Raw genomic sequence first — 12,366 nt, 5'->3', positions numbered from 1 at the left:
GCAACAAAATGTGGTCCTCGCTCAGCGTGTGAAATGGGATCAGCCAGATTACATGACAGATCAGTTGTCTCTAAAGCAACAGTAACTGCCTTAGTAGTTCTGAGGCTGTCTGGTGCCTGCACCCCAAATAATCTCAGAACAATTACGGTACAATGCATGTGAATCACCAACCTATTTCAGGATTCTAGCCAGATACCACTCAGGAAAGTGATGAATATTTACTTAGTCTCACTAATATATTAAAATATTAGTGACATAATATATTATCAAACTATTAAAATCCCATATAAGCACACTGAACAAGAAAAAAAAACATGTAATTTTTAAATTCAAATGTTAAGGTGCTATATTTCATCAAATAAATTAGGGACAAAAAATAAATAATAATTAAAAAAACAACAAAACACCCATGAGTGCATTTCAATCATGCGTTTCAACTCATGATCACATCGCTGCCATTCTCAAAAGAAACTAACTGTTTTCGTAAGTAAGGAACAGGACTTTGGAACTCCTTCTACAAAGCAGAAATGTATTAACAAAATAACAAAAAAAATCCCTCTTCAATTCCCTCCTATGTAGGAAAACTAAATTGTGCACTCAACCATTTATTATACTTTAGCATCTATAATTCCAGACGGAAACCAGCAGCTTTCACTACCGCTGCCTAATGACATACAGTTCACGCGTTTTTCAAGAAAAGGTGTTAATTGTCTTAATCCCCTCCCACCCACCACTTTTGTTTTCCTCCTTAAGAATTATGCATCAGTGCCAAAATATTGCCACACTTGAAGAAGTTCAATTGTTATACATATAGAGAAAATCCCCTTATTAAGGTCTTGAAAATTGTCCATACGGGCATGATGAAAACTGAGTGGTCAGAAACTCCCTTTTCATGTAAATTTTACCAGCAGTATTAATTGCAGGGACTTTTCAAGCACCTAATAACTGCAGCATTTAAGTGTTTTCTCCAGAAACAATGAAAACCAAAAGGGGTTGGAGGGAGGTGGGGTGTCAACACACTTCTGATGAAGCCTAGACAAGTAAACAATAGAGAACATTTCTGAGAAATATGTTTTCAATACAAGTAAAATCAGAAAAGGTCATTCACCAGAGGTACTAAAAACCTCCCCTGGATTTCTGCACTGCACTAATCATGTTAACAAATCAAACAATGAATAGTTAGGAGAAGCAACAATGACTCAGTAGACATAATAAATCAGAATTGTTCCCTGTTTTGCATGTCCAGCAAGGGCTATTAAAGAGATTTCCTGGACTACTGCAAAGGCAAAAACAGGATTGTCTCTTGGCAAAGCACTTCATTTAGTAGATAAGGCTAAACAAAAATGCCTCCTCACTCTATATGGTTTGTCAAGTAGCATCATGAAAGGCAGTAACACAGTTTTATTCCTTAAACATCTGCCTCAACCCAAAAAAAAATCCCACAATGATTTACATAGAGCTCCTTCCTTTCGTCTTTGTGCTTTTAGACCTCCACATCCACATTGGTCATGCTACTGCATTTACACTGAAACAGCCAAAGGAGTAGTGAAATACATATTAGTTATACACCTCCTTTGTTGGCATAAGGTACTTTTTCCCCCACACAGCACGATCTCATTTGGTAATTTCTCCCTGCAATGGGAAGAAAAAGAAAAAAAAGCTGTAAATCATAAAAAGCCATGACACCACCATACAATGTGGACAACACACTTAGTCCACAGCCAAAAGTGTCTTCTGACAGTGTCAAGCATATTAATAAAGCTTTTGTCTGTATATGTCTCACATTAGTTGCATGCAGAGTATCATTAAAAAATAATGCTATTTTCAAAGCCCAATACAAACATTAGTCTGTTCTCACACACAACGGTCAAGTAAACTATCTCAAACTTACAGAGTCTTGCATGGAAAATTCCTTGGCTTTTCTTACCTAAAAATAGAATCTTACTCTTATTTTTCATACAATCTGGACACTTATCAAACTTTGACGTACCATTCAGTGTTGTTATCCCATCAACAAAATGTTTTCTGAATAGTTAATCAATCAAAGAACTTGTTTCCTTTCTTGCCAGAAATAGAAGAATGAGGGTGATGAGGCAGTGGCACAGGTTGCCCAAAGAAGCTGTGGATGCCCCATCCCTGGAGGTGTTCAAGGCCAGGTTCGATGGGGCTTTGGGCAACCTGGTCTGGTGGAAGGTGTCCCTGTCCATGGCAGGTGGGTTGGAACTGGGTGATCTTTAAAGTCTCTTCCAACCCAAGCCATTCTGTGATTGTAAGAATCATCTGGAGTTTCAACTACTGTATTTTCTCACTATATTTAAAAAAAAAAAAAAAGTGTTGGGAAAGGCTACCTAAAAAACACAACCAATGGGCAGATATGGTCAATGATAACTTTAAGGTATGTGAAAACATAGTGCTCTCAGCTTCCTTGTTTTCCTCTATGGCCATATGAATTCTGGAAATTTAATATGTTAAGGGTAAATCTGCTTAAAATTTTCCACCTACTAATAAGGAATATCCTCTGAACAATACAAGCAAAGAAAATACCATTACCTAAGGAGGTAAGACAGATCACCACGATCATCCCATCACAAATACAAGTAGCTTCCTTGAAAACATTTGATTACAGATACTGTCAGTGTTTAGTCACACTAAATGTTTTGTAATGTTGTGTTTTTACTTTGATAAGGTTAAAAATTCTCTGCTATCTTATAGCTTTCTTCCCTTACAAACTGTGGTTGCCTACCAGAACCATGGAGCTTCCAATCAATTTGCAAATCAGATGGAAACAACTAAAAGGCTCCTGGGTGGAAGTTCAAGACAACTACATAAAACACACAGAAGCCAACAAACTCAAAGTCTTTTGGTAACTGCTAGCTGTCTGTAACCCAGCAACCCAGTCATGACTGTCTAATTGGTTCCCTCTTGGGATTTTAGATGCATTAAGAAGTTAAAACTTTGGGGTTTAATGATCCTAACAGAAGGGGAAAAAATAAATCAGAAAAAAGCCCTATCAGGAAGATGATAAAGTGAGATATGCCCTATAGAAACTGAGGGTTCATATACATTGGGGAAACAAGACACAGCAGAAATGCAGTAAGCTGAACAAAAAATTACGTTCCTTGGCTGATTTTGCCAAAACATTTTTTAGTACACTATATAAAAATTACAGTTACATTCCAAAGGTCCTATCTCTGCATACTTCACTAGTAATTTATTATTATTAAGATTTTAGGAACAAAGATGTATTTGGCTAATGCTAAAGCAATGCTTTGCTTATAGTTGTAACTATTAAGCTATTTAAACTGTGATTTACAAACTTACTTGCCTACTGTAACATAAATATCCTCACTTTTTAACTTTAATTCAGTAACCACACAACTTGGATTATATGCACGTAATACACGCATTTTTTTACTCATACAATTCAGCTGATGGAATGAGTCAACAAAATGTTAGTTTAAAATTTAAAAGAAAACTATTTTCCCATGAAATACTGATCTTGTGTATAATGTATCATCCTGGTTAATTACAGTGTACAGTCCATAGACTTTTGGAATTATTTTATCTGATAATAAAAAATCTAAAATCCATTTACAAGGAACTGGGTACTATCTTATTGAAAATCACAATTATTAAGTAATTTTGCCAACATAGTATACAAAGCATCCCTATTTCCATATAAAAATAAATACTTCCATGATTCATATTTGAAGACTTCAGATGGTCCCAGCAGTCTGTATCTGATCTACCTGTACCACAAAAACATCAGTCCAATGATAGCTTCAACTACATCTTCCAATCTCTAAAGACAGATTTCTAGGTTTTTAACTTACATTTTGAGTAAAACAAACTATAAATGAAGTTTATAATTGTTCTTTAAACCACTCTTCTGTACAATGTCACATTGAGCTTTCCTTAATGCTGTCTCACAACATCTCTGGTGCTTTCTTCTGAACCATTACTACTTGTGTTTGTACAGTCTTGAATACTTGACTTTTTTTTTTTTTTTAATAAAATGAATATAAATACACTAAAACAAATTAAAAGTAACTTCCTTTTAGATTGATTTGGAGGAAAGGAGAAAGTGAAAGGGTATAAAATGACTTATGAAAACAAGTCTCGGATACTGAATCTAGAAAATGAATCTAATACAACAATGCTATAACCTCTAGAACAATTTGTCTGTCACGTTTTGGGCTGGGACAGAGTTGATTTTTTTTCATACGGCTCACACAACGCTATCTATTGGATTTTTGAAGAAAGGAGTGGTGATAACACACTAATATTTTGTCACAGAGCAATGCTTACACAGAGTCTTTCCTGCTTCCCATGCTGCCCTGCCTGTGAGGAGCATGGAGGTGCAGCAGGAGCTGGGAGGGGACACAGCCAGGACAGCTGGCCCCAGCTGACCAGAGGGTTAGTCCATACCATCTTACTGGACAACATAAGCCAGGATAAAGAAAGAAGAAGGGGCGGTCGATGGGAGTGATGGTGTCTGTCTTCCCAAGAGATTGTTACACGTGATGAGCCCGGCTTTCCTGTCAGTGGTTGGACACCTGCCTGCTGATGGGAAGTACCAAATGAATTCCTTGTTTTGCTTTGCTTGCACGTGCAGCTTCTGTTTTGCCTAGTCAACTGTCTGTATCTCAACCCAGGAGTTCTCACACTTTTACATCTCCGTTTCTCTTCCCCATCCCACCTGGGGAGGGTGAGCAAGCAGCTGTGTGGTGTTTAGCTGCCTCAGGGTTAAACCACAACACTGTCTCATTCTATTTCTACAGTCAGTTACTTCCTCTAATATTTTTTTTCTCAGGCTGAGGTCTGAGGCTTGTTTTTGGTGTGACATTTATAGCTCTTCAACATGGCAGACAACAAACATACTGGTACAGCTGATCCCTGAAAATGACTAATCAATTTAAACTTAAATTCAAGACACTTAATTATTCTTGCATTTCTGGTTAGAAAACTTAATTCTCAGTTTCATATTCTGACAGTATTTCATGTAAAAATCTGAACAACCTCTGAGAAGTACCTTATTTATTATATTTTTCCCAAAATGAAAAGTTTTTTTTGAATACAGCAAGGAAAGACTTAGCTTCTACATGCATGGCTCAAACTGGCAAGCAACTACAGAACAATATTTATGCAGACTAATATTTATATAGCCAATACATGCCACATACAACAGATCTAAAGCCAAGTCAGCAGAGATTGGAAAACCTTCAATTGTTTGAACTGTGTAAAAGGTACATAACCAGGTTGTCTCTCTGCTGTGTTTGCCTAAATCCAATCCTGCTTGTCACAAGTAACAGCCATACTTTGATGTAACCAGCTCAGCTGTCAAGAGATCTAGCAATTGCTCAAATCACGGAGAAAGTTCATTAACATTTACCAAGTTTATTGTATTTCAGACATTCCTACTACCTACCTAAACCATTCACATTTTTATGAAGTATACTGATTCACAGAAAATTCCTGAAAGAAGAGTCTTGCCAACATAAGCACTGTTGGAGTACATATGCTTTGCAGACCTACGTGTTCTGCCTTACAAGCATAAAAGCTCCTAGAAAAAAGAGAAAATAACAAGAAATGGTGGGTTGTGATTTAAGTACTAATGACTATTATGAAAGAGAACAAAAACCTACAGCCATCCTTTTCCAGCAACTCAGAAGGAAAAGTTACAAATTCCTCTGATAAAAAAAGGTTGTGTAATAATACCATAGCAGCAGCCAGGCAGAAACCACTCTTCAGAAGACTTTCTCGGCCTCAACTCTACAAGGATAAAGCCTCAACATGATAAAACATTTTCATTTATAGAAATGAGTACAAAAGCACTACCAATGCAATTTACAACCTCTGGTGAATAATGATGGAACAATAGATAAAAAGTTAAGAAATGCTTAGTAAGGAGTACTACTCATACAAGATTATTTTTAAAAGAGTCAACTATAAAAGGATACATCTAGGAGCTAGGAACCATTCCTACAAAACAGGAGCAAGTACCCCAAAATGCTAGAAGACTTTAGAAAGTTTGATGAGGTCTGAGAAATCTTCCTGAATTACCGGGAATTAGTTTTTATGTTTGTGATATGAGTGAGAAGAATATTGCACATTGCCTGGTCTGAACATTTTACTGGGAAATTGGAGATGGTGTGGGAGACAGACAAAAATGAAAACACTTAATACATTTAAGCTAAGGAAATCTACCAAAAAGCTTTAGCAAAAAGAAGATCTAAGGTAATTTGATGATGGTAATATAAGTATCTCCCGATATAGGTATTGGTGACAGGGAAAGACTGAAAAAAACACAACTAGAACAAATATCTGAAAATTAAGCAAGGAAAATTCAAACCTGAGAAAAAGGAAGAAAAAAACTGTGCAGACCAGCAATAACAGTAAAAACTGCTAGTCAAACTACCAAGGTAATTACTATTCCAGTGAATTCAGACTAGGTTGGGAGCTTTTCTGGAAGGTGAGAGTTTTAATTAACTCGTTCATCAGAAAAGTTAGAAAGATTTGTGATTTTTCTTTTTATTCCCCTAAGACAAAACAACAACACACCATCGCAGGATAAAAAGCACAGGAAGCAAGGTACCTGATGTCATGGATGTTGATGCAGTATATTCCTTCAAGACCATGGTATTTTGAACATACTAAGTTTGATAGATATAAGACCTCATTGATTTAATATCCTGGCAAGTTAGTACATGAACATCAAAGTTAAAGAAGCATTTTTTCTCACAAGTATCTAGCAAAATTGTTCTCCAGTTCACTCCCTTAGCAATGCCTCATCACTACACCAGTATTTATTTTCACAAAAATATTTAACTAGCTAATGTAAAATCAATACCATTCTAACACTCAAAAAGTGAAGAACCTTCACACACACACACGCAGCACCAGCCTTACATACTTTTAGATGCTGTACATGAGGGTCTGACATGCAACAGAGGCAAAACTGAAGCCCAAAAAGTGTTGTCATCAATGCCAAGCAATGTATTCTTACTACAGAACTCACGACAGTGGGGAAGTCTCTGAGGGCATGTTTTCCGAAGTGGGGAGACAATACTTTTTTTTTTTTTTTTTCCTTCTAGTGGAGGAAAGATACTATAGCAGCTTGGGGAAACACTGAAAGATACCTGGAAGATATTGATCCAAGATACCATCAAAACGATACTTCAGTTTCCAGAACACTCTCAGGTCTATCTGTCATTAAAGCAACAGAATCTCACACTGCTACTAAAACTTTGCAAATCTTTAAATACCATACTACCTCATCATGGGTGTCCCAAAATGAATCCCAGTCAATGCTTCTGCCAAACTCATTAAAATGTGCCTATCTGCACAAAGCTCTTGGGCTTATAAAGATATCACAAGAACAACAACTGTACCGACTCAGCTCTTAGTTCGACTCCATCACGCCTAAACAATTCCAAGGAGCAGTGGGGCTTAAATCCAGAGGAAACTTTGTGAAAACTACAACATGCAAAAAAATCACCAACTCACAGCATGCAACTCAGTACAAGACATTCAACAGCACAGGAAGAACAAACAGACCACTGCCAAAAAAAATAAAAATCAGTAAAACCATGCTTAAATACAGTACAGCAATCAGAAGACAAAACCACCGAAGTATAAGACACTTAAGAGACAACAAAATGTACAGAGTCAGCAGCTTGTGACTCACTGGAAAAGAAATATTTGGAATTATGATCCTTTCTTTTAAATTCACTTACACCTGAAACACAGCACCTGTAAAGCTAAAAGACAAGTCCAGCCTCATACCACTGACAGCCCATAAAAGATGTATAATGACTCTGAATATGTGTGTATGATGTATGTGCACACATGTGGATAACAAAGAATTGCTTTAATATCTGGAGTTTTTTGAGATTAATTTTCTTCTTCCCAAATAGCCCAAATTCACAGATTCAACCTACTTTTGTAGTGAAAGTTAAATGCCTGTACCAAATGTATGTTCGAATTATCTTACTACAGGTCGTAGCATCTGTTCGTGGTAAAGGTATTAACTATATATAGAATTTTTATTTATTTTTCAAGTTTACTACTGTTATATTTACTTACTTCATTTCATAAATGATTAGGAAAAAATCATAAACTTAAGGAGCCGTATAATACTAATGGAACAGTTTCCATCTAAAAAGTGATTGAAGCATTTATAACAAATTATACATAATTGTCAGAACCAACCTCTTTTGCAGGGTTGCATCAGAATGTAATTCAACAGATTTCCAGCTCTCGCTGTGATTTAACTATCCAAGCTGTATCTCAGCTCAGGGAAAACTTTTAGGTAAAGGATAATATACCTTCAAATTATTTGGAAAAAAAAAAAAGAAAAAGATGGCAGTGACCTGATGACAACCTGATAACCTCAGCTTCACAACCCTTCCAACAGCAAGACTTTTACAGCCTTGTGCTAATTACTTCTGATATTGACTACTTCTAAAACATCAGAGGGATTAGCATTTCAATCAAAACACCACCATTTTGATGAGCTCTGGATTATTAAAAACTCTTGCATAAAGTTGAATTTCAGTTTCTCATTAGGAAAATTATTGTGTACATACTTACCACAGGCTTTACAGGCAACAGTGCAAATCTCTTCTGCAACATATTCTCCAGCTGGAAATTGAAGATAATCTCCTCCTGTCTTCCCAGGAGAATGATAAAGGTACACTTGAAGCAATGGTTCTGTCTGCTTGGGTGCACTGGTATTCCCAAGGATGTCACCATTCTGGTGGACGGTAGAAGTTGCTGTGCCTTCCATATTTGTCATTGTAAGACAGGCCATTGTTTGTTCTGGTTCTTTTCAGAGCATTTCCCTAAAAGAAACGTAAGGAATACTCCTTGACCAACTGTATTTGGTTTTGCTTGTAATACTCCTATCTAATGATGGTACCTTTCTGACACATGGAAGACATTAACACCTACTGCTGAGGACAGGAGACAAGTTTAAAAGGTTTACTGAGAACTGAGCTGCACTTTGACTTTCTATACAGCCCTAATTCTGAAAAATTGTATATAATTCAGTTTATAAGGCTTACTTTTATGATAACTGTGTACCAAGTAGCTACCACCTAAAATTCATAATTTAATATTTTTAAATGTGGAATAGGTATAAACAAGCCACCAGTTACAAAGAGTAGATTTTTAAAACGTTACTGTTAACTTAAAAAAGTCTATTGCCAGATGGGTGTTGCATTCCTAAGGTGCAATTTACAATAGCTTTTGTTTACATTGAACTATGTTGCTTTATCATAAAAGAACTGTTTGGAGAATGGTATTTTATTTTTTTTGCTCAAAACTACAATTACCGAGGAAAGGATGAATGTATGATTATACATTTTATGTAGGTTAAAGATGACTTGTTCTATGGGAAAGGATCATAGCTAAGTAGAAAAAAGGCTTAACATCATAAAGGAAGAACGCATTAGCTTCATGAACTATGTGCTAGATAAATATATTCAATTACATATACAGGAGAAGAAAATTACACTATCTTAATGGTAATTAAAACAAACAACCACCAATCCAACACCATCATCAACAGAAAAATACATCATTTAAATCCCCAGATTGAAGCAACACAAAAATCCAGTATATCACAGAAATATAAATCTGAATTTACAGGTGCAAGTGTCATTTAATACATTATTTGGGCCCTGATCCCCTAGGCCTGAGCCACAGAGTCAGGCACCTTAAAATGAAAATACTTGAGTTTTCAAGTAGCAAAGATTGCACAGAGGTAAGAAGTAAGTGTTCAGTGAAGTTCTAGAACTTCGTGTTTCATTGAAGAAAGTAACAATGACCTCACTAGAAACATTGTCATGCTTATAAGATAGCTCACTACATCTGTCAACAATCTGGAAGAGAATAATCTTTGTGTTTTACCGTTCGCTTGTATAAAACTTTTACACCTTTAATCTCCAGTGCAAGCCTTCTCTAACTACCAAGAAATTTTTTCTGAAATACTCTAATATTAATGATCTACTGAATTCAAACCTTCACCTAAATTGGCAGATACTTTTATCTTGGTCATTTCGTATTGCTTTTCTCTGACACTCAATGGATTGCCATCATCTCCCCAGTCTTAACAGGACTAACTGAAAAGTTGGCCAATTTGAAAATACTCAGACATGCTTGTGCCTAGGTCTCCTTCATAAAGCTTGCATCTTTACAACACATATGCCAATTCAAAAAAACTCATGATTCCTTGTTATTATATATTTATATGTTTAACACCCCCCCCCCACACACACAAGGGAACATTCTTGAATCATATCTAAGAATGGGAAATCAAGTATCAACAATGTGCAGTAAAAAAATTCAGAGTAAATACTGGAACAGACTACCCTACTTTCCTCTTTTCTTTTTTGCACTAATGTCAAAGCTTCCATGAGACAATAGTATTTTGAGATTTTTCACCTGCAATCCATTTCTGTCACCACTTCAATTTAATCATCTTTAAGTTCAAACTTTGTCTTTTATGTCAAAGCACACATGAAACAGGGGAAAGTAAAATATCCCTGAAACATCATTTTCTTCGCTGAAAAATAGAAAACATGTTTTCGTGGCCTTTGTCCTACACGTCTAAGTAAAATGTTTCTAAGAAATTCAAGAGAGCTTCTCACTGAAACAGATGGTCACCACTCACAGGTGGTATGAAAGAGCTCACAATTAACAAAATTGCTTTCACTTTTATTTCTTAACAACAAGTCTCCAATTGGACACACTTTTCTCCCTTCTTTGTTCCATCCACAGATCACTGCTTTAGTGCAGCAGAAAGATTAAACGTGGCAAAAAAAAATATTAATGCATTAACTTCCACAATTGTCAGAACCAAAGGCCATGTTTTAAATATTTCCACATAGACAGAAATTAGAGAGTAAAAATACTGGGATACATTAATCTACCTGTTTGTACAACATATCCGAGTATCATTTTCTGGAGTACACAAAACAGATTTGTTATCATACTGTAATTCAAAAAGAATTTCTGTGTTTGTGTAAAGAATTTCAACATTCCCGTGGCAGCAAAGAAGATTTAATATACACAGAGTGGGACATTTGTAGGTACGTTACTCATGGTCCCCACAGAGGTATTTGTGCAATATACAAGGCCCACACTTATCTATCTGAAAGTTTACGTCCAACATGTAATTAGAACTCAGTGAAAGTCAAAAATCACCTGTCCATCATTTATACACATAGCAAAAATGTTTATCAAAATCTTCATGGAATACGAACATGTTGATTGGGAGATCAAAGCTGGTAACTATAAAAGATCTGATTCTGGAACTGAGGAACAATGAATTTGATCCAATATTTATATTTCTAATCTTGATAATACTACAAATCTGAATTTTTAAAGGAGTAGATTAATTATTCCTCATATTGCTCAAACAACAGTCACCATCATCTACAAAGCAATGTGTTTATATGCAATTCTCTATTCCTCTCTGTGCCTCTGAATGCACCTAAACATTTAGGTGAACATTTATTTTAGCTGCCACACTGGCCTGCACTGATTCATATAGTCCTTTTAACTTCAACCAGGAAAAATGTAATTAACCAGACTGAAAACCACCATGATGCAGAAAACTCCATCAAAATGTAGAGGGCATACAAAGCCTTCATGATTTAGTAACGTGCAGCATTCACAGCCCAATTCAGAATATCACTGTTTCTCTTCTTACAGACAATTTCAGTTATGAGGTCCACTAATTTTTCGAAATTTAAACTCTCCTCTTGAAAATAATGCCCCCCTCCCTTTCAGTTTATGTCTTTTTGGTTTTGTGGGTTTCTAGGGAAACCTCCAGTGCCACCATCTGAAGCCATACCACTTCAAACATACACCTTTGAGGATTCAAAATCAGAACACACTCACTACAGATGGCTCCCCTGGCTGTTAATTACCTTTTATCACTTGAGAAAGCGCCGTATGAAACATAAGAGTGATGAAACCCTTTAAATGAGAACATCACAAGTCACCCACTTGCTGTTGGTATCCACAGGTGGTCAGACAAAGCAGGCACACAGACTGTGGTAGAACATAAAGTATCTGCAATAGAAACATACTTAACATTAAAAAAAGGTTAATGGCTGTGAGCAATACATAATATGTCATTACTTAAGAATTCACACCCGTGTTGCATTTCAGTTAGTGATCCACTCCTATCTCATTTGCCTGAATTCTTACTGTCTTCTTCACCAGTAACTTTTCAAAAACAGATTTTTGGTTCTGGTAGACCTTGCTGCTCAGTCCTGTCGAGAAATTCCTATATGACATGGCCACTTGACTTAAAATACAATTCCTATTTTTTTTTGCAGTCATGTTTCTTCCCTT

At 36.1% G+C, this 12,366-nt stretch overlaps 1 protein-coding gene across 2 annotated transcripts in view; it reads right to left on the bottom strand.

The window, feature by feature from the left end:
• The window catches only part of JAK2 (Janus kinase 2), a 93,022-nt gene that overhangs the window by 39,483 nt on the left and 41,173 nt on the right, over window positions 1-12,366 (bottom strand). For both annotated transcript variants that reach the window (XM_066987657.1, XM_066987658.1), the window contains exons 2-3: window positions 11,937-12,081; window positions 8,593-8,843 (exon numbers count right to left, since the gene is read on the bottom strand). In XM_066987657.1, coding sequence (XP_066843758.1) covers window positions 8,593-8,812 — 220 coding nt within the window. In that variant the 5' untranslated portion in view covers window positions 8,813-8,843; window positions 11,937-12,081. The remainder of the gene's footprint in view (window positions 1-8,592; window positions 8,844-11,936; window positions 12,082-12,366) is intronic.

Source organism: Anser cygnoides, chromosome Z, assembly GCF_040182565.1.
Source record: "Anser cygnoides isolate HZ-2024a breed goose chromosome Z, Taihu_goose_T2T_genome, whole genome shotgun sequence".
NCBI lineage: Eukaryota > Metazoa > Chordata > Aves > Anseriformes > Anatidae > Anser > Anser cygnoides.
This window is presented reverse-complemented; position numbering and strand designations above follow the sequence as displayed.